This window comes from Hypanus sabinus, chromosome 4 (assembly GCF_030144855.1).
Source record: "Hypanus sabinus isolate sHypSab1 chromosome 4, sHypSab1.hap1, whole genome shotgun sequence".
NCBI lineage: Eukaryota > Metazoa > Chordata > Chondrichthyes > Myliobatiformes > Dasyatidae > Hypanus > Hypanus sabinus.
The window spans coordinates 162,800,497-162,827,683 of record NC_082709.1 but is presented as its reverse complement, the minus strand read 5'-3'; the positions used below and the strand labels follow the sequence as shown (position 1 = coordinate 162,827,683).

At 39.4% G+C, this 27,187-nt stretch overlaps 1 protein-coding gene across 1 annotated transcript in view; it reads left to right on the top strand.

Moving 5' to 3' along the window:
- LOC132392389 (uncharacterized) overlaps positions 1-17,754 on the top strand; it is a 34,279-nt gene extending 16,525 nt beyond the window's left edge. Inside the window, exons 6-12 of the mRNA XM_059966210.1 lie at positions 716-883; positions 3,035-3,108; positions 3,354-3,551; positions 5,265-5,402; positions 10,533-10,622; positions 13,092-13,235; positions 17,241-17,754. Of these exons, the coding sequence (XP_059822193.1) occupies positions 716-883; positions 3,035-3,108; positions 3,354-3,551; positions 5,265-5,402; positions 10,533-10,622; positions 13,092-13,235; positions 17,241-17,369 (941 nt within the window). The 3' untranslated portion in view covers positions 17,370-17,754. The remainder of the gene's footprint in view (positions 1-715; positions 884-3,034; positions 3,109-3,353; positions 3,552-5,264; positions 5,403-10,532; positions 10,623-13,091; positions 13,236-17,240) is intronic.
- Positions 17,755-27,187: the final 9,433 nt, after the last annotated feature.

The window sequence follows — 27,187 nt, the reverse complement described above, 5'->3', positions numbered from 1 at the left end:
GATTCTGTCTAATATAATGGGAAGTATTTTTTCTCTCTGTTCCTCTCCCAGGAGTTGTCTAGACGGGTGTTTGGCAAGGTCTTGGTGATCCGCTGTGTGTTAGAAGCTGGAGACAGGAGAGTAGGTGGAGGAAAGGAATGGAGGGAATGAGGCAGGGTCTAAGGAACAGAACATTGGCTTCACTGAGAAAGGGAGAGAGAAAGGGGTCTCAGCCTGAACAGAAAAGATCAAGGGGTGGGAATAATAGATCACCAGATGGATAGGGAGGGAAAATCTTGGGCTAGTTGGCAAGGGGCACAAGGAAATCACATTCCCACTGGCAGCCAGTGCCCTGGTCTCCCTTTTGCTGATTGTGTAACACTATTTTGCTTTCCTACCCTACTCCAAGTATCTCAATTCCATCTTTGAGAAGTATGAGATTCAAAGGTTTTTCTTTAATACAGGATGAGCCATGAGATAGGAAAACGGTTGTTGAGAGAATTATATTTGATAGTGGTGGGGCTATAATGAGGAAAGTTTATCCTTATTATTTATAAAAGGTAACAGGACTTTAGAACTACTTTGATGCTGTGTGCCTTACAGCAGAGTAGAAGAAAACTGAACTTCTTTTTAAAATACAAGTTCTAAGTAACTTCTGACTAGTTGTTTTGATTAGTAAACATATCTATAAGGAGTACTCATCCTTTTTTGGCCTTTGATCTGTATTTTAATATAGACAAATCTGCAGCGATTGACTTGGGAAGAGATCTGACAAATAGAAGGTTTTTAAATCCTTTGGCTGTAAAAGAATTTGAAGACAGCAATGCTCTGTACAGATTGGTGGAGCATGACTCCGTTGCTTCATTAAATGCCAAAGCTGCAGCACAATATAATGCCTCTTCGGGTATGTAGCATTTTATTCCTTTTCTGCTTCTGTTCCATGGAAGATCACCACCAGAATGTATAATTTAAATAGACAACATCCAATGTACCTGACTACTTTCGGTAGTAAATGTTAATGACACTTTCCACATCCTATAATAATAATAATAATGGAAAACATCTTCAATGCCAATAAGAAATTACACTGTCTATCATTGTATGTATATATTTCCCTTTCTTGTTTCAACCATAGTCAATGTCCTTGACCAACAGTAGGAGATTACCGAGCAATTTTATTTATTTTTTTAGAGTTACAGCACTGAACGAGCCCTTCGGGCCCAAAAGAGCCATACCACCCAGCAACCCACCTATTTAGCACTAGCCTAACTGCAGGACAATTTATAATGACCAATTAGCATACTCACTGGTACATCTTTGGACTGTGGGAGGAAACCGGAGCACCAGGAAGAAACCCACGTGGTCATGGGGAGAACATACAAACCCCTTACAGGTGGCGCTGGAAATGAACTCTGACCTCCAATGCCCCGACTATAATAGAGTTTCACTATCCGTTATGCTATCTTTTATAGACTTGGCTTTTTTCATTTGTAGATGCTTTCACAGGATCAGCAATCTTTTTCAAATATCCACAAAGATAACTCTTAACAAAATTGAAAAGCCTTTGTCAAATTTGCCTTCTCCACTGCCGTTTTTCTTCTGATTTGAACCTTCAAGCAGAAAATTGCTTCAGGGTAGGGATTCTGGCAGATTAGTAGATCTATTTTCTTTGTTCCTAACTTGTGTTAGTGGCGTAGTCGTTGATTCATGGCACAGAAACAGGTCCTTTGGCCCAAATCATCTATGCTGACAAATTGCCTACCTGAGTTAGACCAATTTGCGTGGGTTTGGCCCATACCCCTCTAACCTTTTCATGTTTATGTACCTATCTGGATATCTTTTAAACCTCTACCCACCTTTACCACTTTCTCTGGCAGCTTGTTCCACATACATCACCCTCAGTGTGCAAAATTTGTCCTTTCATGTCTGCTTGAGCTCCACCTAGTGTTCTTGGTCATCCTGATGCATCTGCCCTCCCTGCCTCACAGAGACCTTTTAATATTTGTGCATTCTTGGTTATCAGCCAACTAGTGCTGTCCAGTGTGTCAGTGATTCACCCTACATTGTCCCCTCTGTCTTCCCCTTTCAGGTTGACATTAACTCCATCTGGTTTTCTCACTTCCCGGTCTCTTTGAGCTCCACTTTGCCTTGTCCCTGTCAGGCCAATTTCAGCGGATCACTGCCTTCTCACTTTCAGGATGGCTTGAGCACTTGACTCTGCCTTCTCAATGCCTGACCCGCTTGATCTCCCACCTGATTTTCTCCCTTTCCAGGTGATTTGCACTTCCACCCTTCATTCTTCTTATTATGTGATCTTTAGCTCCGCCATGTCTCTTTTACATTGGCTGCAGATCCATCTCCCTTTCAGGTCTGATTTAGCTCTACTTGTCTCTTTCACGTCTGACTAAGCTCAATTCCGCTTCTTTTCGAGAGCAGCTTGAGTTTAATTTTAACAGCAAAGTTCAAAGTTCAAAGTAAATTTATTATCAAAGTACATATATGTCACCACTTACAACCCTGAGATTCATTTTCTTGCGGGCATACACAATAAATCTATAATAGAATCAATGAAAGACCACACCAACTTGCCTGTTCAACTAGTGTGCAAAAGACAAGAAACCGTGAAAATACAAAAAGAAACAATAAATAAATAAGCAACAAATATTGAGAATGTGAGATGAAAAGTCCTTGAAAGTGAGCCCAGAGGCTGTGGGAGCATTTCAATGAGGTTGAGTGAAGTTATTCTCTTTGGTTCAAGAGCCTGATGGTTTAGAGGTAATAGCTATTCCTAAACCTGGTGGTGTGAGTCCTGAGCCTCCTGTCCCTTCTCCATGAAGTCAGCGGCAAGAAAAGAGTATGCCCTGGGTGGTGGGGATCCCTGATGATGGATGCTGCTTTCATGCAACAACACATCGTGTAGGGGTGCTCAATGGTGGGGAGGGCTTTACTGTGATGAAGTGGACCGTATCCACTCCTGTTTGTAAGGTTTGTTGAAGCAGAATCTCATATTTGTTTCTAATAGTAATGTGATGAAATAATCTGTCACATTTTTCAGTTTTTCAGTATTTGAAGGTCATGAAAGATTTACTTACAAAGTTGTTCTCAGCACACGTTACATCAGACGGCAAGGTTAGTCAATACTTCCTTTTTAAAATCCTCTTCTTTTGCTCAACAATTTAAAATTTTCTATTCCTATCTAATACTTCAACCTTCGTGAAATAAAGAGCTAAACAGCTCTTTAAATTTTACTGATTCTTGTCATTATTTTATCGTTAGCTTCAACCCATTTGGTTTGATGACAGAGTAAACATAGGTTTCTTAGTTGCTGATATGTCCAAAATTATAATTAACAATTTCACTTTTCTTTATTGTAGATAGTAGATTATAAATCCATGGCTGCAAGTCCAACTTTTGAGGAGTATTGTCAACATACAACACAACTGCAGCATCTAGATATTAGCAGTCTCAGTAGGATAAAGAAACTGGCATTCTTCATCAATCTGTACAATATGTTAGTCATTCATGGGAATATTAAGAGCGGACCTCCGAGAAATGCACCACAAAGATATAAGGTAAGATGGCAAACTTGTAGATTTTACTTGTTCTGAGCACATGGATACTGCTTCTTACATAGAGAGGCTGCTTCCTAGAATGAGTTCATGTGCGAGTAGGATCAGGAAATGATGTAAAAATCAATAAGAACCAGGGACACTCCGCAGGGTCTGTGATTTGACCCTCAGCAGATCAGGTTGCACCTGTGGAAAGAGAAACTGAGTAATGTTCTAAGTTGAAACCACGTTCTCCAGGACTGGGATAAAGAGAAAACATTTAGTTCAAGTTTCCAGTAAAGAGACAAGTGATGTTTTCTTTATCCAAACTTTTAGGGTTAGTATTTATAAAGTCATGGAGCAAATAGCACAGAATCAAGCCCTTCGGCCCACTTGGCCCATGCCAGCCAAGTTCTCACTTAAGCAAGTTCCTTTTGCCTATTTTTGTCCTGAACCTTCCGAAACCCTTCCTATCCATGTAATTCCCCAAGCGCCTTTTAGATGTTCTTAATATACAGTACCCATCTCAATCACTTCTTCTGGCAGCTCATTCCATATAAAGACCACCCCTTAGGTGAAAAAGTTGCCCCTTAGGTTCCTATTTAATCTGTTCCCTCTCACCTTAAAAGTATGGTCTCTATAGTTCTTGATTCCCTCATCCCTGGGAAAAAAAGACTGAGTGCATTAACCCTATCAATGCCCATCATGATGTTATACACCTCTATAAGATCACCCTCTCACTCATCTGTTTTCTAATGAATAAAGATCTAATCTCCCAATCTTCTTTCTATAACTCAGTCCCTCAAGTCCAAGTAGCATTCTTGTTAATCTTTTCTGTACACCTTCCAATTAATGGTATCTTTCCAACAGTAGAGCCACCAAAACTGAACACAATCTTTCAAATACTGTATGCCTTCATCTATGACTTGTACAACTACAAAATAACATCCTAACTTTATACTCAAGGCCCTGACTGATGAAAGCAAGGGTGCTCAAAGCCACCTTTACTTCCCTGTCTACACATGATGCCAATTTCTGCAATCTATCTACTCCTAAGTGCCTTGGTACTACAGTGCTCCTGGGGCCTTACCATTCACTGTAAAATTCCTACCCTGGTATGTCTTCCCAAAATGTGACACCTTGTACTTATCTAAATTAAACTCCATTTGCCATTCCTCAATCCACTAGCCCAGCCAATCTAGATTCCTCCGTATTTTCTGGCAACCATTTTAACTGTCATTTACATAGTTTATTAAAGGGACAAAATAGCCAAATGGTGGCCCATCAAGCCTTTGTCAGTGTTTTGAAACTTAATATATAAAGACTCCATCATTTGTTTTTCTCCCCCCATATAATTCTTCCTTATGTTCATTACCTTTTGAAGGTGATAGCTAAAACTTTATCTTGCAGTCTGTAATAGTTAGTGCATTTGAAATCCTAACTATTTATTGCATAAAGGACACCTCCAGACCTTTTTTTTAATTGAGATAAATCTTTTTCCTGGGTTATTGAAATAACAGCCATTAGAAACAATTTCTCTTTATTTACTTCATCTAGTCTTGCTGTAATTTTAAACATCTCTTTCAAATTATCAAATTATGAAGATATTGAACAGATCAAATGCCATATTAAAAGAAATATAATCATTTATTTTGAGGAGTTTTCTAAAGTGGATACTTTTTTATTTGATTTATGTCTATAATAATGTCCTCTCAAATCAATTTTGTACCGTTTCAGTTTTTTAATTCCATAAGTTACAAGATTGGTGGAAAGGTGCTTTCGCTGAATGATATTCAGAATGGTGTACTTCGTGGTAATCGGAAAGGTCCAGCTCAAGTTACAAAACCATTCTCAAACAATGATCCACGTCTTAAGGTTGCTTTGCTGCTTGAATATACTGCTGAATTTATATAAATAAGTTAACTCTGTTGATTAATGTCCTTAAAATAATTATAACAGTTATTCCAGCACTTAAACTTTTGGGTGAATTGTCTTCTTTGATTGAAAATCCTAGTCTTTGTTATGTTTTCCTCAAGCCTCAATCTTATAAGAAGGTCTAGGTATCATCAGGAATATATGTTTTTACTTTGTCTGGATTGTAACTGTCCCATCAAACCATTACAGCAAAAATCTTGCTGAAAATCAAAAGAAAATTTGGCAAATATATGAGCAACTTTTCTAAAAAAAAAATCTGGTAATGGTGGAAGTGCTTGAACTATTGGGCTTATAAAAAATTTCAAATCACCATTGATTGAATACTTTAAACAATAAACGATCATAACTTACTTAGAAAGCTAGTCTTTAAGAGTGCCATACTTATTTGGCTCTTTAAGGCAATACTACATAGAATCTGTAATAATTAAATGTATTAAACTTTCTTCTATTTTGCACAGAGTTTCAAATTTATTTCCCAATGCAAAGTGGATTTTTATAAAGGCTCTACGTGACCATTGAACAGAAAATTAATTTCAACTATACTCTATAATACAATCTTTGGTATAAACTAATTTCACTGTTTTAAAACACAAACAAGAAAAAATCTGCAGATGCTGGAAAATCAAGCAACACACAGACAAAATGCTGGAGGAACTCAGAAGGCCAGGCAGCATCTATGGAAAAGAGCACAGTCAACACTCTGGGCCGATGAAGGGTCTTGGCCCGAAATGTCAACTGTCTTCTTTTCTGTAGATGCTGCCTGGTCTGTTGAGTTCCTCCAGCATTTTGTGTTTTGTCACTGTTTTACAAATACAGTTTCACAACTTAGCTAAACCAAAAACTCAACAATTTTATTATTTAAAAACTGAATCAATCTGCATGGGAGTTTTTGGGTATATGTATGATAATGCAAATGTTAGAAATTTGTTTTGTGGTCCATGATCCATAAACCGATTCTCATTGGGAGATTAGAACTTTGACAAACTTCTATAGATGTGTGGAGAAGTCTATTGACTGGCTGCATCACAGTCTGGTCCCTGTGAATTGAAAATCCTACAAAAAGTAATGGATATGGCCCAGTCTATCACTGGTAAAGCCCTTTCATTATCAATCTTTTCTATTGAGTTTCGAGTAGATAAACGTAACAATGATAATGATACAAAAAGATCGGGATTACATTAATAACGGTTAAAGTATACAGAAACAGACTCCGAGTATCATGTGTAATCTAAGCCTCCCAATTTCTTAGTAACTCAACATGAAAAAGATTCAAAAAAAGGTTTTTTACAAGAGAAAAAAGTCCCCCTAAACTAAAAAAAAGACAAAATAACAATAAAACAAAACAAAAGCTGGGCTGCCATGTTTCATCAATTAAAATCATTATTTGTCATTAACTCCGCTCCTCTATACACGAACAAAATATTATTGAGAAGGATTTGGAAAAGGTCAGCTTATATCATATGAAAATGTTGAATAAATGACCTTCAAATTTCTTCAAATTTAATTGAAGGGTCGATAGTGCTACTCCTAATTTTTTCTAAATTTAAACATGTTATAATTTGGGAAAACCATTGAAATGTAGTAGGGGGATTAGAATCTTTCCATTTAAATAAAATGGATCTTCTGGCTATTAATGTAACAAATGCAGTCAAATGGCAAGCTGAGGGGGATAATTGACTAGAGACTTTCACTGGTAATCCAAAAATGGCAGTGATAGGATGAGGTTGTAAATCAATATGCAAAATTGCTGAAATAATATCAAAAATATCGTTCCAATATTTTTCCAAAAGAGGACAAGACCAGAACATATGTGTCAAGGAAGCTACCATAGACTTACATCTGTGACAAACAGGATTTATATGGCAATAAAAACGAGCTAACTTATCCTTGGACACATGGGCCCTATGAACCACCTTAAATTGTATCAAAGCATGTATAGCACACATGAAGAAGTGTTTAGTTGGAGAATTTTCTCCCATTTCTCTGTAGGTAAAAGTACCTGATGTTCTCTTTCCCATTCATTCGTAATTTTATCAGATGTACCCAGAAGTATTTTCTTAATCAAATCATTATTAATTGCTATTAAACTCTTCTGATACGGGTTTAAACCTATTTTTTTCTGTAATTTCAGTTTGCTGTAATATCGGAAAAGTAGGTAAAATAATATTCAAAAAGTTTCTAATCTTTAAATATCTGAAAAAATGTGATCAAGGCCAATTATATATATTAAACAACTGTTCAAAAGACATGAGGCAGTTATCCATGAATAAGTCATGAAAACATGTCATTCCCTTTGTTTTCCATAAAAGGAAAGCTTGATTAATTCTGAATGGTTCAAAGAAAAAAATAGATATAATAAGACTTAATAGGATAAATTTATTCAATCCAAAAAAAATTACAAAATTGAAAACATATTCATAGTGTATGTTTAGTTATTGGATTATTCATTTGTTTATTCAGTTTAGTAAGTTCAAAGGGAAGCAAGGCCCCTAAAATAGAAACCAATGACAACTCCTGTACAGACTCGCACACGAGGTTCACCCATCGTGGACAATGAATTTCATCCAAATTTTGTGTCCAGAACGTTAAGTATCGAATATTAATTGCCCAATAATAGAATCTTAAGTTCGGCAATTCCAAACACCATCCTTTTTTGATTTCTGTAAATATTTCTTACTTAACCTAGGATTTTTATTCTGCCATATATGTGAAGAAATTTTAGATCCAAAAATATCAAAAAAGGATTTAGTAATGAAAATTGGTACCACCTGTAATAGATACAGAAATTTAGGTAAAATAATCATCTTAATAGAATTAATTCTACCAATATAAGGACAATGGGGACCATTTAGTAAGCAGTTGTTTAACATGATCAATTAAGGGAAAAAGTTAACTTTAAATAAATCCTTATGCTTCTTAGTAATTTTAACACCCAAAGAAGTGAAGTAATCAGTAACCAGTCTGAATGGTGATTGTCTATAGATTGGGACTTGAATACTTAATGGGAAAAGTCACTCTTATTAAGATTCAATTTATAACCAGAAAAACTACTAAACTGAGCAAGTAGTGATATTATTGCAGGGATGGACTTCTCTGGGTTAGAGATATATAGTAACAGGTTATCTGCATATAGTGATACCTTATGTATCCCATTCCCACGAATAATGCCAAATATATTGGGTGAATGATGAAGAGCGATTGCCAAGGGCTCCAAGGCAAAGGGACTTAAAAGACAGCCCTGTCTAGTGCCTTGAAAAAGCCTGAAAAAGGGGGACCTCTGATTATTGGTAAGTACAGAAGCCAAAAGTGTATGATATATCAATTTAATCCAAGATATAAACTTTGGGATAAAATTTAATTTCTCAAGAGTGTTAAATAAATATTCCCATTCAACTCTATCAAATGCCTTCTTGGCATCAAGTGAAATAACACGTTCTGAAGTTTTAGATGAAGAAGTATATACAATATTCATTAACCTCCTAACATTAAAATACAAGTAACGATTTTTAATAAATCCTGTCTGGTCATCAGAGACAATTTGTGGCAATACATTTTCCAATCTAATTGCCAATATTTTGGAAAAGATTTTGGAGTCCACATTCAACAAGGATATAGGTCTATATGATGCATATTCAGTGGGGTCTTTATCTTTTTTTATGAATTAAAGAAATAGATGCTTCATAAAAGGACTGTGAAATAAGGCATCCTAAAAGATTCTACCTAACCAAGGAGAAAGTAGATTTGAAAAGAGTTTTAAAAATTCTACTGTATACTCATCCAAAGCAGGTGCTTTACCAGAATTCATCAAAGAGACTGCTTTCTTTATTTCTTCTTCCTTGATGGGAGCATCTAATGCTAAACATTCATTAAGTGGTAATTTCAGAATATTCAATTTCCTTAAAAATTCATGCATTATGATAGAATCATAATTCTAATTGGTATAAAGAGGTATAGAATTCTTGAAAAGATTTATTAATTTCATCATGGTCAATCATCAAAAATACCATCCCATTTACTAACTTTAATAATCTGACATTTAGCCGAAGCAATTTTCAATTGGTCGGCCAATAATTTATCTGATTTATCACCATATATATAAAATGACTCTTAGTTTTAAGTAATTGATTTTCAATCGGGAGTGTTAATAACAAACTGAAGTTCAACTCTATTTTTATAAAGCCCCAGATTAGGAGCAGCAGAATATTTTTTATCAATTTCTTTAATCTTATCAACCAATGTACATATTTCATTATTAATTAATTTTTTCAATCCAACAGAATATGATATAATTTGGCCATGGATGTATACTTTTAAAGTATCCCAAAATATCCCACAGTAAATTTCTTCCGTAAAGTTAGTTGAAAAGAAAAAGGCAATTTGTTCTTTAATAAAGTTAACAATGTTTAAGTCCTGAAGTAGAGTAGAATTGAACCGCCATTGTCTAGCGCTAAAACAGGTAAAGCCCTCTCCACCACTCAGCACATCTATATGGAGCATTGTTGCAGGAAAGTTGCATCCATCTTCAGCAAATTTCACCACACAGGTCAGGTTTCTTCTCACGGCTGCCAGCAAAAGCTACAGGAGCCTCAAGATTCATACCACAAGGTTCAAACAGTTATCACCCCTCAACCATCAGATTCTTGAACCAAAGGGGATAACTTCATTTAACTTTACTTGCCCTATCATTGAACTGTTTCCACAACCTTTGCACTCACTTTCAAGGACTCTTCATTTCATGTTCTGGATATTTATTGCTTATTTACTTATTATTATTACTTTTTATTTCTTTCTTTTGCCATGGACTCAGAGGTCAAGGGGCTTAAATCTACTTACCAGTGAAGTGAGATGATGAGTTTTAAATATTACTTACTGTGCTTATTGTTCATGATGGAGACTCCTCTTCAGTAAGGTTATCAAAAGAAGATTGATCAATTGCTTTGAGCAACAGATCAATTCATTCCTAAAGCATGACCTTGAGGGTCTAATTACTTGGCATTTTAATCATTCATCAGCTCCCTCTGCCCTTGACACTTTGTGAAATGCACTGTAACACTTTCTTTAATTTTTCAGGCTGCATTGGAGGAGGTAGAACCTCTTATTCATTTTGCTTTGAACTATGGAGCAATTAGCTGTCCTCCAATCAAGATTTACACTGCTGAGGTTTGTTCCAATTACCATTTTAAACCATGTTCTCTGAACTGATTCCACAACCTATGGACTCACTTTCAAGAACTCTACAACTTATGTGCTCAATCTTATTTATTGATTATTAACTCTTTTGTATTTGCACAGATTGCCTTCTTTTGCACATTGGTTGTTTGTCAGTGCTTGTGTACAGTTTATTTATTGATTCTATTATACTTTTTGTTCCACTATGGTTGCCTGCAAAAAAAAACTCCTGGTAGTATACTTCGATGATTAAATTTACTTTGATCTTTAAACTTTGAACATTCAAAAGTTTTCACTTTCTGGTGTCATCTCCATCATCATTTAGGAGGCATTTTATCGACTTACTTTATGTTGTAATTTTAAAATCTCATAAATGACTGCCTTTTCTCTTTCCATATGATTTGATGCTATCAGGATATTATTATTTTGACATTTTAAATTATATTCTGATGTGATGGAAAGTTTAAGACTATACTTGATGGCCTAATTGACAAAGAAGGGCAAATAATGGGCCAGCAGGATATATTTTCTCATGACAAAAAGAATGCGAGTGCTGAAAATTGGAGTCAAACGTAAAATGTTGAATGAACTTTGTGTGTTGCTCCAGGTTCTTACGTCTGAATTTTGTTGCACCCCTACAAAGTCTCTTCGAGGTATGCCCACTTTGAAGAAGTTCTCCTCCTCTCTTTGCCATTAGGTCTGTAAGACCCTGTCTCACTGCTCCCCTTCTTCATCCACACTATCACCCAGACTCACTACTAAAACATGTCTTTCCTTTGAACTGCCATCTTGTCTTGTTGTACCTCCCAACTCCACTTTCAGGCCTCCCAGTTTGGTTCCAGCCAAGATCTAAAGTATTTCTGGTGCTATTTCCAATCTCCACTCCCCTATCTGCCTGTCACACCTCCACAAATGGATCCATTTGCCAGCTCTTGCTTCACCCTTCCCTCCATCTCTTTATGGTGGCTATCTCCCCTGTATCTTTCAGTGCAGGTGAAGGGTCTCAGATTGAAATGTTGACTGATATAAATGCTGCCTGACCCTCTGGGCTCCTCCAGCATTTTGGGTGTTGCAGGAGATATTTGCTCCTCTAGCTAACTTGAACTCATTAGCTGATGAACTCAAAAATGAGCTATGTTGTAACAACCTGGCCCTTAACACCCAGAAGACCAAGGAGATCATTGTGGACTTCAAGCATGCTGGGAGCCACACTCATGTCCCCATCTACATCAACGGAGCTGTATTAGAGCGTGTATCAAGCTTCAAATTCCTTGGTGTCCACATTTCTACTGATCTCACTTGGTCCCTGAACTCCTCCATCCTGATCAGAAAGGTGCAACAGTGCCTTTATTTCCTGAGGAGCATCGAGAAAGCTCACCTCTGTCCCAGGATACTGACGGACTTTTACAGCTGTACCATTGAGAGCATACTCACCAACTGCATCTCAGTGTGGTATGGCAATTGTCCCGTATCAGACTGCAAAGCACTCCAGTGGGTGGTGAAAACTGCCCAATGGATTATCGGCACCCAATTGCTCACCATTGAGAACATCTACCATAAACGCTGCCTGGGCAGGGTGAAAAGCATTATCAAGGATGCATCTCACCCTAACCATGGACTTTTTACTCTCCTTCCATCCGGTAGGCACTACAGGAGCCTCTGCTCCCACACCAGCAGGCACAGAAAGAGCTTCTTCCCTGAGGCTGTGACCCTGCCGAACCTCACATCACAGAGCTAAGCAGTATTACACCCATATTGTACTGTCTCAGTACTTTTATATTTGTGTGCTGTAGCACTTATATTTTATTCACAGTTATTTTGTAAATAACACTATTCTTTTGCACTTCTGCTTAGATGCTAATTGCATTTCATTGGCTTTGTATCTGTACTTGGCACAATGACAATAAAGTTGAATCTACTCTAATATAATCTAATGTTTAAAAAAGTTTGGAGATTGTTCACAGAATGTCTAGGCTCATTTTAAAGTGTATCTATAAAGGAATATATAATTTGCCCAAAATTTCATACTGATTTCTTTTTCATCATGTTAGCTGATATCAGCTTGGGTATAAATAACCATTGGGTCCCAAAGTCACTGAAGGCCAAGGCCTTTCCGGGCTTCTGAATGGCTTCTGACAGGATTGTACATTCCCATGTATTGACTGAAGGTGAAATCAAGCTCTATTCTTTTCTGTGCCGTAGATAAGTGAGTTTCCTATAGGCAATTAGTTTCTCACAGTCCATGGTACACCTGAAATCCTGTCCAAAATGAGTAACTTCCTGAAGGGGTTCCAGAGCCTGTATTATTTATAGGCATGTATAAGTAGTTATTTTAGACTACTTGCAGATACATGACTTTCAGATGCAAGTCAAAGCTGCCAAAATAAATTTGGATGGATAACAGAAAACAGATGATGGAGAACTTTGCAACCAAAACTGTGCTTTAATCCCCAATTCCAGGATGTTGACAATCAGCTAAAGATTTCAGCTGAAGCTTTTCTTGATTGTGCTGATGGCTGCCAAATCAATGTATCGAGAAAGGAAGTTGGTCTCAGTCAAATTTTTAAACGATATAAGATTGATTTTGGCGGAACAAATGAGAAGGTAAAATATTCATGTTGACTTCCAAACTATGCTCTTGAATCAATTGATGACAAACTATAAGATTTTTATAAAGCATCATGGTTTAAGACAATTTTTACCTGTATCAATTTATTGATTAAATTGTTCAAAATTAACATAGACTCAATTAAGAAAAAATAATCGTATTTCACGGTTTTAATAATGGAAGATACTTAACCTTCCATGAAGGTAACTGTTGGTAGCAATTAGCTTAAAAGTAATAAAAATGGAAAAAGTTAGTTCAAATCTGCACACTAACTCACCCAAAACATTCCCTTTAATTGGCACACTAATTACCACTCTGTTATGAATGTACCACAGCTCTGAGGGGCCGAAGGGTGCGGGATAGCCCCCTCCTTTGTGAGAATCGCAAGATCACTATTGATTTAGGTCAGGAGACCCAGGGAATGAGAGAGAGACATGCGGAATGTCTCGTTCCCCGGCGATATAAAGCAACGGGACACGGCCATTGTCTCTTGTAGATGAACTTGTGTATTGCACTACTGTGCTATGTGGAAGCCCTCGGGCAAAGTGGGCTGGTTGAGGGAGGGATTGCATCACCCCCAACCTGATTGACATCTGCGACCCTGGGAGTCAGGATAAAAGACGGTCTGTGGAGCGATCCCATGATAGCGGAAGCCGGTGGGAGGCTACGTGCGTTCGGTTACATTTTGCCCCGGAAACCCGGTGCCCTTACCATGGAAAAACAGCTTTTAGCTAACAACGGGGAAACCAACTCCCAAAAGACTCGAAGGATTGGCATCATCCAAGAACTGGGCAAGTTTAACCCGTCTCTCTCTCAAACCCAAATCGCTGCAGCTTGAACGAACTAACAGTGACTTTTATATTTCCATCGGACAATACATTATCCCCTAGACAACGATAGAGCTATTTCTTATTGATTATTATTATACCCGCACTTTTAGATTTACTATTGACGACGTATATTATCTGTATGTTTGCATTGATCTTATTTTGTGCCCCTTTATCAATAAATACTGTTAAAAATAGTACCATCAGACTTCAATGGACCTCTCTATCTTTGCTGGTAAGTGACCCAGTTACGGGGTTTGTAACAACTTTAAGTATTCACTTGTTTCAACCTCAGCATACCATCTAAGCCCATAACCTGATCCATCAAGAATGAGAGAACAGCCAAGTGCATGGGAACACCATCCCCTACATTTTCTCCACCAAGTCACACAGTATACCGACCTAGAAACAAACACTGAGAATTTAATGCCGTCACTTTTTTTTCCAGAGTTAATTAGATTGGGTGGTGAATGATGGTCACATCCTGAAGAATTGTAATTTTTCAACCCTTTGGAATGAGTCCGTTGTCAAAAATAATGTGGATAGACAAACTGTCATTAACTTATTTAGCATGATTTGTAGTCCATGGCTTCATTTTAAGGTACCATGGATTAATTATTAATGACACCAACCTTAGAATTCGAGCTTTTCAGAACTTGATAGTTATAAGTTTGTTCTAGCCTACAGAATGATATTAATCAGATGGTAATCAGTAAGATAATAAGCAGATGAAATTTTATACGTGTTAGCCTGTTAGGACTAATAAGGGTGGGACGTATACAATCAATGACTGGGCTCCAGGGAGTTTAGAGGTACAAAGGGACTTTGACAGACAGACAGACATACTTTATTGATCCCGAGGGAAACTGGGTTTCGTTACTGTTGCACCAACCAATAATAGAATAGAAATATAGCAAAATAAAACCAGAAATAATTAAATGATAATAAGTAAATCATGCCAAGTGGAAATAAGTCCAGGACCAGTCTACTGCCTCAGAGTGTCTGACACTCTGAGGGAGGAGCTGTAAAGTTTGATGGCCACTGGCAGGAATAACTTCCTATGACATTCAGTGTTGCATCTCGGTGGAATGAGTCTCTGGCTGAACGTACTCCTGTGCCTAACCAGTACATTATGGAGTGGATGGGAGACATTGTCCAAGATGGCATGCAACTTGGACAGCATCCTCTTTTCAGACATCAACATCAGGGAATCCAGTTCTATCCCCACAACATCACTTGTACAACTTTGGTGTACAAGTCCAAAGTTTCCTGAACATGGCAGCACAAATAGATGGGGTGGTGAAGAAGGCATACAGGATGCTTGTCTTCATTAGCTGTGGCATAGATTACACAAAGCAGGGAGGTCCTGGTACAACTTTATATGGCATTGTTTAGACCACAGCTGGAATATTGTGTGCAGTCAGGTCATTGGATGTGATTGGACTGGAGAGAAGATTCACTGAGATGTTGCCTGGAATAAAATGTTTCAACCATAAGGAGAGAATGGGTAGGGTGGATTTGTTTTCCTTGCACACAACTGAGGTGTGCAGAACTGTGGCAGGCGATGGTAGGAAGGAGAAGAAGAAGAAAGCCGTTAACTCCCTTAATGGGATGCCGTCACAACAGGCTTTCTTGTTTGTCATACGAGTTGAGCTAGCCAAGTTGCTAGCTCAACTCTCAACCCAGCATGGATGGAAAGCATGCAAGAACTCGGGAGTCTTTGCTCTGAAGTCCGGCACTGATGCCACTGTACCACCAGCCAGTCTAGGCAATGGTAGGAGAGAGGGTGAAAAACTGCTCCCCATGACAGAGATGTCCAAAACCAGACAGCACAGACTTAAGATGACAAAGAGATTGAATGAATATATTTTTTCACCTAAAGGTGGTTAAAATCTGGAAGGCATTGTCTGAGAAGGCATTACCTTCCCAACATTTAAGACACATATGGATGAGCGCTTGAAATGTCTAGGCACAACAGTCTATGAAGTGCTGGTAAAGGATTAGACTAGACAGGACTTGATGGTCAGCATGATCTGATGGCCTGTTTCTGTGCTGTATGACTCTATGACTTCCACTGTACCAAGATAGAAAATGTAATTTTCACTAGGTCACTTGACACCCATGTTTGGCCAAGTACTGCAATCAGAAGACACAGGAACAGAATTAGGCCATTTTGCCCATCGAGTCTGCTGCACTATTCCATCATGGCTGTTTTATTATCTCCATTAACCCCATTCCCTTGCCATCTCCCTGTAACCTTTGACCCCCTAACTAATCAAGAACTTATCAACCTTTGCTTTCAATCTATGCAATGACTTGGCCTCCACAGCTTTCTGTGTGAATGAGTTCCGCAGGTTCACTACCCTCTGGCTAAAGAAATTCTTCCTCATCTTGGATCTAATTGGACATCGCTCTATTCTAAGGGTGTGCCCTCTGGTTCCCAATCATAAGAACGTAAGAAATAGGAGCAGATAAATCCTTTATCTTTTGTTCATATTACAGGATTGGAGCATTGCTAGCAAGGCCAGAATTTGTTGCTTATCTAATTGCTGTTGAGTAGGTAGTGTTAAACAGCTGCAGCCCTTCTGGTGAAGGTATTTCCACAGTGCTTTTGGTTGTGGAGTTCCAGGTATTAAACTCAGTGACCATGAAGAAACACAGGCTTTATGGTTGATCATTGAGAACATGGTAACAAGACACATAGAAAACCATCATGTAACAACAATGTTCTAGGAAAAGAAATATGTTTGATAAATCTAATAGAATATTTTGAAGATGTTACTGGCACCGTGGATAGATTCTAAAGGACTGTCACATAGAAAGTAATCAATTCCATTATTTTAAAAAAGCATATAAATTCACCTTGATTTTCACAATCACTCTATTATTGAGCATATAAATTAATTGGTTCAATTTTCAAGATTTTGTGTACATATCAGCAGATTGCATGTATGCATTTAAACTTAAAAGGAAACTGATTGGATGTCAAGTTCTCAGTTGTCCTGAAGTGATAAGGCTCTATTAAAAAGGTAATTTCTCACTGACAAAAAAGTGATAACTTCTCAAAGATTAAACTTTCTTCACCCTTATTTATTTCTACAATTGAAACTAAAATATTCCTGAAAGCACTATATTATCTGGTTGAATGTATTTGTAATTTGATCATTTGTACAGTTGCTGAAATGGGTGTTTGAGCATCTACAAGATTCACCAAAGAAGAGAGCACTGAAAGAACTCCTAGACCATAGAAAAGTCAAAATTGTTTATCTTCCATTTGATTGGTCAACGAATTCTAAAGACTGATGAAAAGAGGCATTGAAAGCTATTGGCTCTGATCACCATCCACTGATCCTTACCAATATTGTCTAATACTTTTGTTGTTGTATTATGCTATAGATTTACCAATCATTAGGGTGTTTGATATAAATATCTGCAAGCACCTTAGTATTCATTACAGTTTGTTACAGTACTTTGCTCTCTTATGCAATTATATGACATAGCGCAGAAGTCATGTTTTCAAAAACAGTCTAAGCTGGATGTTTTAGTCAGATCAGAATAACTAGAAGGAATAATAGCTTCAATTTTTTTCTCCTTCTCTGACTAAAACATTATGAAACATGTCAATTCAGCCAAATGTTTTTCAGACTGATATTACCATCTCTCTAACTACTCTTTGTGAAGACCTTCATGACGAATTGTCTGCTAATATAACTGTAACAAGCACTTTAGTGTTTGCATGTCAAGTATGGAAGGTTGTATTGATCTAACTATTGTCTTTCTCAGACTATCAATAAAGAAAGTGCAAGACAATTAATTTCAACTATTTAATTTTGGTTTTCTTGAATATTTTAGAAAAAAAAGCCTCTTTTATGTATTCATTCATTTTCAGCATCCAAAGATCACAGCAAAGGATAACATTTATTCCCCATTCTTAAATGCCCTTTAGGAAATGGTGATGAGCCACTTTCTTCAAGCTTTTATGTTAGTTCTTCAATGTTGTTGGAGAGGGAGTTCCAAAATTTAAGCCTCCTATAGACGATGAAGGAATAGAAATATATTTCTGAGTCAGGATGGTTTGCAACTTGAAAGGGAGCATGCAGATTGTGATGTTCCCATGCGCCTTAAGCCCTCAGCGTTATAAATTCGAGATGTAAGTGTGAATGCTGTGAGAAATGGTATAATTAAGCTGAAGAGGGTGCAGAATTCGTCCAATCTTATAGATCTTCTTTGAGGAGGTTATCAAGAATTTTGATGAAAAAAAAGTTAGTGGTCTTTGTCTACATGGACTTTAGCAAGGTCTGCATGGAGGTTAAATCATTTAGCATTCAGGATGAAGGATTTGTCATTGCTAGAGAGCAGTAGTAGATAAAGATTGACTTTATTCGTCACAGGTACAACAAAGCATATGATGAAGTGTGCCATGTGCATCAAATTAAATCGGCAAGTGTTGCCACACTGTTGCTGTCCACCTAACATACCCCCAACTCACTAACTACACATTTGTCTTTTTGGAATGTGAGAGGAAACTGAAGCACCCAGGGGAAATCCGTGTGGTCACAGAGAAAAAGTACAAACTCTTTACTGACAGCAGCAGGAATTGAGTCCCAGTTTTACAGCTGGCATTGTAATAGCATTGTGCTAACCACTTCACTAGCATGTCTTCCCATGGTTGTCTCTCCAACTAGAGGCCTGTGAACAGTGGTGTGCCATGGGAATTGCTGTATCCATTGTTGCTTATCATCTATAGTAATGATTTAGATGATAATGTGATAAACTGGATCAGCAAATTGTGGATGGCATTATGATTGGAGGCATAGTGGACAGCAAGAAAGACTATCAAAGCTTGTGAACTGATCTGGACCAACTAGGAAAGTGGATTTAATGCAGACATGTGAGAAAGGGAATGACTTAGACAGTGAATGATACGGCACTGAGTTATGTGGTAAAACAAACAGACCAAGGAAAACAGATCCATAATTCCCTGAAAGTGATATATTGGCCTTCATAAATCATGGCACTGAGCACCGGCGTTGAGATGTTATGTTGAGTTTGTATAAGGCATTGGTGAGGTTGAATTTGGAGTACTGTATGCCGTTCTGGTCATCTCCCTTCAGCAAAGATATCAATAAACTGAAAGACTGTAGAAAAAATTTATAATGATGTTGCCTCAACTTGAGGACTTGAGTTATAGGGAAAAGTTGAATAGGTTTGAAGTTCATTCACTGAGGTGCAGGAGAGTGAGGGTAGATAGTGTGAATGCATGTGTAGTACCTCTGAGGCTGGGCAAGACTAGCACATGAGGTCATAGGTTCAGGCTGAAAGGTGAAATACAAAGTATTTAAGGGGAACAACTTTATTCAAAGGGTCGTGCAAGTGCGGGACGAACGGACAGTGGAAGTGGTAGTTGCAAGTTCCAGTGTAACATTTAAGAAAACTTTGGATAGATACATGGATGAGAGGAATATAGAACTATTGCCTGGTTGCAGGTAGATAGGACTAGACTGAAGACAAGTCTGGCATGGACAAGATGGGTCAAAGGGTCTGTGTCTGTTACATTGTGCTCTATGACTCTATCCAGTTTAAGTCCTGCAGTGATGGGAAAAATTCTGATAATTTAGCTGTTCTAAGCAAAAGGAACAACAATAGACAATACTGGCAGAGAAGAGGCTTTCAACTACTACATTTGTATCAGGTTTTATTACAGCTCAATAGACAATAGTTCATTTTCTTTTCCCACTTAACTTTATTATTAAGCTGTTGTATGAAGAGGGAGCAAAACAAAATCATAGAATGAAGAAATGACTTCTTTCCTGGTCCCCAAACTGAGCACAGCTAAGTGTTTTCTCTTCCAACAGTCGGCTTAATAGATGTTCTTAATGGATCTTCCTAGAAAACCATTCGTGTTGCAATTTTCCATAATCCAAACCCTTCCTCCTCCCCTCCCATGATTCCCTTGTTTTAAGTGGAGATCCATACCTATGAGATGTTTTTCTCAGTGGCCACAGATACCTCATAAAGTTGCCACTGAGTGTGTGTCCATGGTCTTCAGCTGCTGTAGCACATGCACTTTAAAGTTTGACATGCTGTGCATACAGATGCTCTTCTGCACACCACCATTGTAATGCATGGTTACCTGAGTTACTGTCACCTTTGTGTCAGCTTGAACTAGTCTGGGCATTCTCTGCTGACCTCTAATTAACAGGGTGTTTTCACTCAGAGATCTGCCACTGACTGGATTTTTTTTTGTTAGTTTTTGCACCATTCTTTGTAAACTCCGGAGAGTGTGTGGCTGGAACTCCCAGATTAGCAGTTTCTGAGATACTCAAACCACCCCATCTGGCATCAAGAAAGGTGAATTGAAATTCTACAAAAGCAATTGAAATTATTTGTTGTTTTTATTCCACATTTTGTATTTTTATTCCATAAAATTCTTCAGGAGTGAAGTTTTATTTATATCTCAAATTTTCTGGTAGGGATTTGTGAAATTCTGTTAGGGCAGATCTCCATTGCCCAAACAGCAGTAACTCAGGGTACACAACTTGTAGCAGATCACAGGAAAAATTTACAGTCATTTTCTAGGCATTCGATTTTAGAAATTAATATTAAAAAGAGACTTTGCTGGTGTTATAGTTCTCAGATATTGCCTTATCGAGTACTTTTGTTGTCTGTTCCGATTGTAGATTTCTAGCATCCACGTTTTGTTTTTGCTTTTTAAATAACATAAAACATAGAAGACTACAGGACAGTACAGGTTCCTCATCCCAAGATGTTGTGCTGACCTTAAACCCTACTCTAAGGCCAATCTAATCCTTCCCTCCTACATGAACATCCATATTTTTTATCTCCATGTGCCTATCTAAGTTTCATAAATGTCCCTAATGTATCTGCCTCTACCACCACCCCTAGCTGTGTGTTCAATACACCCACTAACGCCTGTGTAAAACAACTCACCTCTGAAATCCCTATGTTTCCTCCAATAATCTTAAAATTATGCCCCCTCCTATTAGCTATTTCACTCTGGGAAAGAATTTCTGGTTATCTACTTGATCTATGCCTCTCATCATCTTGTACACCTCAATCATCATTTCTCTTCCTTCTTCACTCCAAAGACAGAAGCCATAGCACACTCAAACTATCCTTATAAGACATGTTGTCTAATCTAGACAGCATCCTGCTAAATCTCCACTGAATCCTCCCTAAACCTTCCACATCCTTCTTATAAGGTGACTAGACTGAACAGAATATTCCAAGCACAGTCTAGTGGTTTTAAAGAGATGCAACATCACCTTGCAGCTCTTGAACTCAATCTACCAACTAATGAAGAACAATACGCCTTCTTGACGACCTTATCAACTTGTGCACCAACTTTCAGGGATCTATAGACATGGACCCCAAGACCTCTCTGATTCTGCACACTACTAAGATTCCAGTAAAAAAACATACAAAATGCTGGAGGATCTCAGCAGGTCAGGCAGCATCTATGGAGAGGAGTAAAGAGTCAAGATTTCAGGTCAAGACCCTACAAGAATCCAGAAGGAGGAGACAGGTGGAGAACTGGATCAGGGAGATGGATTGAAAGGGGATTGGGGAAACAGAGAAGGGGATCAGGGAAATAGATGGAGAAGGGGATCGGGTTTACAGATATGGAAGTGGATTGGAGGACAGATGGCGAGGCGGGAGAAGAGGATCAGGGTGATGGATGGAGAAGGGGATCAGGGGGATGGATGGAGAAGGGGATCAGGGGGATGGATGGAGAAGGGGACAAATGGAGAAGGAGATTGGGGAATGGATGGAGAATGGGATCAGGGATATGGATGGAGAAGGGGATCAGGGTGATGGATGGAGAAGGGGACAAATGAAGAAGGGGATTGGGGGATGGATGGAGAATGGGATCAGGGAGATGGATGGAGAAGGGGACAGGCGGATGGATGGAGAATGGGATCAGGGAGATGGAGAAGGGGACAGGGGGATGGATGGAGAAGAGGACAGGGGGACCGATGGAGAAGGGGATCGGGGATGGATGGAGAAGGAGACAGGGGACAGATGGAGAAGGGGATCAGGGGGATGGATGGAGAAGGGGATCGGGGGATGGATGGAGAAGGGGATCGGGGGATGGATGAAGAAGGGGATCAGGGTGATGGATGGAGAAGGCGATCAGGGTGATGGATGGAGAAGGGGATCAGGGGGATGGATGGAGAAGGGGATCAAGGGGATGGATGGAGAAGGGGATCAAGGAGATGGATGGAGAAGGGGATCGGGGGATGGATGGAGAAGGGGACAAATGGAGAAGGGGATTGGGGAATGGATGGAGAATGGGATCAGGGAGATGGATGGAGAAGGGGATCAGGGTGATGGATGGAGAAGGGGACAAATGAAGAAGGGGATTGGGGGATGGATGGAGAATGGGATCAGGGAGATGGATGGAGAAGGGGACAGGCGGATGGATGGAGAATGGGATCAGGGAGATGGAGAAGGGGACAGGGGGATGGATGGAGAAGAGGACAGGGGGACCGATGGAGAAGGGGATCGGGGATGGATGGAGAAGGGGATCAAGGAGATGGATGGAGAAGGGGATCAGGGGGATGGATGGAGAAGGGGATCAGGGTGATGGATGGAGAAGGGGATCAGAGGGATGGATGGAGAAGGGGATCAAGGGGATGGATGAAGAAGGGAATCGGGTACAGATGATGGAAAGTGGGATTATGGTGACAGATGGAGAAAGGGATTGTGGTGATGGATGGAGAAAGGGATTGTGGTGATGGATGGAGAAAGGGATTGGGGTGACGGATGGAGAAGAGGATCGGGGGATAGTTGGACATGGGGATTGAGGTGACGGACGGAGACGGAGATTGGGATGATGGACGGAGAAGGGGATTTGAGGGTGTAGATGTAGAAGTGGATTGGAGGATGAATGGAGAAGGGGATCAGGGGATGGCTGGCGAAGGAGATTGGGGATGGTTGGAGAAGGGGATTGGGGACAGACAGAGAAGGGAATTGTTGGGATGGAGAACGAAGTCAGGGTGACAGAGAATGGTTTCAGGAGTTGGATAGAGAAGGGGATTGGGGGATGAGTAAAGGGAAAAGGGGACAGATGTAGAAGGAGAATGGCTGGTACAGATGGAGAAGCAGATTGAGGGAATGGTTGAAGAAGGGGATCAAGGATGGATGGAGAAGGGGAATGGGGGTACAGATGTAGAAGCAGATTGGGGGGACAGATAGAGAAGGGGTTTGTGTGAGTGGGTGGAGAAGGGGCATTGGGGGATGGATGGAGAATGCGATTGGGCGGAATGGATGGAGAAGGAGATCAAGGAGGGAGCAGATGGAGAAGCGGATCAGGAGAAGGGAACCGATAGAGAAAGGGAGTTAAGCGGCGACCAATCAATGGAGAAGGAATGTGCAAAAAGAGCTACCTTTGACAATTAGGTCCACAAACAAGGTTTAAAAGGCAGAGCTTTGTGGCAATTTCTCTGAGTTGCGACATGGCCAATCAGCAAGGAGGGATTCCTCAGGAAGGGTGACATGTAACTGGGTGACTGTCAGGAGAAGGAAGATAAATGCACAGCCAGTGCAGAGTATCCCTGTGGTCATTTTCCTCAATAATAGGCATAAAACTTTAGATACACTTGAGGGGGACTACCTACCTACAGTGACCGGGTCTCTGGCATTGAGTCTGATGTTGCAGTTCAGAGGAGCAGAGGGGTGAAGAGGACTGCAGTGTTGATAGGAGATTCTCTAGTCAGAGGACCAGAAACAAGATTCTGTGGGTGCAAAAAAGATACCCAGATGGTATGTTGCCTCCCTGGTGCATGGGTCAGTGGTGTCTCAGACTGGGCTCACGGCATTCTCGACGGCGAGGGTGAGCAGCCAGAAGTCTAGGTGCTTACTGATACCAATGGCATAGATAGACAAGGTGAGGAGATCCTGAAGAGAGATTTTAGGGGCCTAGGTAGAAAGCTGAGAAACCGGCCCTCCAGGGTAGTAACCTCTGGATTGCTGCCTGTGCTGCATGCCAGTGAGATTAAAAATGTAATGATCTGGGAGGTGAATGCGCAGCTGAGGAACTGGTGCAGGGGGCAGGGATTCAGAGTTATGGATCATTGGGATCTCTTCTGGGGCAGGTACCCCCTGTATTCTGGATAAAGTCAGGATAAGGGTCTCCCTTGCCAACTGAATATAATGCCTATTGTTGAAATAGATTGACAAAAGCTAAATTGTACTTTTAATGTGTGGTTCAAACTGTAAAAAAAACTCTCACTGCTGCTGTGTCTTCAGTTTAAGGTTATATGGTCAAACATTAAGCTGAACTTGATATTTCTATGATTACACTGCACTGTTTCTGGTTGTGAAGGAAATTCAATTTAAATTGATTGGAAGTCAATTAGACTTGGATTTCAAAATAAAGAGAACTTTATTCATGATATTATCAAGAGTGGAGCCTCTAACAGTCGGTTTCAAACACCAAATATTACAGAGAGCAAGCTCCTTTTATGCATGTACAAATGGATTGCAAAAGTAAAGACTATTCGGTTAACATTGTGAATTAGAAAAGATAAGCTAGGTTCACATGCTGTTCTCTTGTGATAAACTGTACACATAGCAAAAGCCAAAAATTAAAAATTCAGTCCTGTGTACAAATTTATATTAACAAACAGTTTGTCTCATATCCTTGAGTCTAATTCTTACAAGAAAAGCAACTGCAAGTATTTATTCTAAGAGTCAACTTTGCTGAGATCCAAGGCCATATCTATTGCAAACTAAGCTGCAACCTAGTTTCCATACTCAAAAAGCCAATATTAAATCTTTTTCTATCAAAATCTTTAACTCACAATATTTTCCTCCACACTGGTACAGAAGATTTATTTGTTCTTTTTTCTCAAAGTGACTGATATAAAGTGGTCATCGATGCCCAGAATCATCATAAATTATTATTTTTGTTTTATTAACAAATTTATTGAATAGTGGGGTATGATGACATTACCAGAGAATATAAGAAATAGGAGCATGTGTAGGCCATCTGGCCCATCGGGCATGCTCCACCATTCAATAAGATCATGGCTGATCTGACCATGGACTCATCTTCACCTACCTGCCTTTCCCCAGAACCCTTAATTCCCCTACTATGTAAAAATCTATCCAAAATTTTCTTATATTTACTGAAGTAGCCTGTACTGCTTCATTGGGCAGAGAATTCCACAGATACCCCACTCTTTGGGAAAAACAGTTCCTCCTCATCTCCACCCTAAATTTACTGAATCCTGAGGCAATGTCCCCTAGTTCTAGTCTCGCCTACCAGTAGGAAAAAACTTTCAGGCCTCTATCTTATCTATCCCTTTCATAATTTTATATGTTTTTATAAGATCTCCTCTTATCGTTCTGAATTTCACAGGCGATTCAATCTTGCCTCATAGTTTAAACCTCTCATCTCTGGAATCAACCTGGTGAACCTCCTCGGTACCGCCTCCAAAGCCAATATATCCTTCCTCAAGTAAAGAGACCAGACCTGCACACAGTACTCCAGATGTGGCCTCACCAGTACCCTGTATAGTTGCAGCATAACCTCACTTTTAAATTCAATCCCTCTAGCGATGAAAGCCAACATTCTATTTGCCTTCTTGATAGCCTGCTGCACCTGCAAACCAACCTTTTGTGGTTCATGCACAAGCACTCCTAAGTCCCTCTGCACAGCAGCATGTTGCAATCTTTTACCATTTAAATAATAATCTGACCTTCCATTTTACCTTCCAAAGTGGGTGATCTCATTTTTACCAACATTGTACTCCATCTGCCAGACCTTGCCTACTCATTTAGCCTCTCTCTGTGCAATTTGCTTTTCTACTCAACTTAGTGTCATCAGCAAACTTAGATACAATACACTGGGTCCTCTCTACCAGATCGTTAATGTGTATCATGAACATTTGTAAGCCCAGCACCAACCCTTGCAGTACACTACTCACCACTGATTGTCAACCAGAGAAATACCCATGTATCCCAACTCTATGCTTTCTATTGGTCAGCCAATCCTCTATTCATGCTAATACATCACTCCCAACTCTATGCATCCTTATCTTATGCATGAGTCTTTTATGTGGCCCCTTCTTGAAATAATGGCCAATTGTTCTCCTTTATCCACTGCGCGTGTTATATAAGACCATAAGATATAGGAACAGAAGTAGGCCATTCAGCCCATCAAGTCTGATCCGCCATTCAATCTTGGGCTGATCCACTTCATTCAGTCATCCCCACTCCCCTGCTTTCACCCCATAACCTTTGATGCCCTGGCTAATCAAGAACCTATCTATCTCTGCCTTAAATACACCCAATGACTTGGCCTCCACAGCTGCTTGTGGCAACAAGTTCCACAGAGTTACCACCCTCTGACTAAAGTAATTTCTCCGCATCTCAGTTCTAAAAGGCTGTCCTTCAATCCTGAAGTTGTGCCCTCTTGTCCTAGAATCCCTTACCATAGAAAACAACTTTGCCATATCTAATCTGTTCAGGCCTTTTAACATTTGGAATGTTTCTATGAGATCCCCCTTCATTTTCCTGAACTCCAGGGAATACAGCCCAAGAGCTGCCAGACGTTCCTCATACGGTAACCCTCTCATTCCTGGAATCATTCTCATGAATCTTCTCTGAACTCTCTCCAGTGTCAGTATATCCCTTCTAAAATAAGACCAAAACTCTGGAATGCATTCCATCAGGACCAGGGGACTTGTCTATCTTTTAGGCCCACAAATTTGCTCAACACTACCTTTTTAGTGGCAGCTATGGTATCGAGGTCCTCACCTCCCATCGCATCCATATCATCTCTCTTTGGCATGTTAGATCTGTCCTCCACCGTGAACACTAACACTAAATAGTCATTTAAAGCCTCGGCCGTTTCCTCATTGCCCAATATCAATACCCCCTTTTCGTCCTCCAAGGGACCCATGTTCACTTTGTCCACCCTTTTCCGCTTTATATTATTATAAAAACTTCTATCTGTTTTTACATTTTGTGCTAGTTTATTTTCATAATCTACCTTCTCTTTCTTTATTGGTTCTTTGTTGCTTTTTAACGTTTTCCCAATCTTCCAGTTTCCCACAAGCCTTGTAACTTTGTACGCACGAGATTTTAGTTTG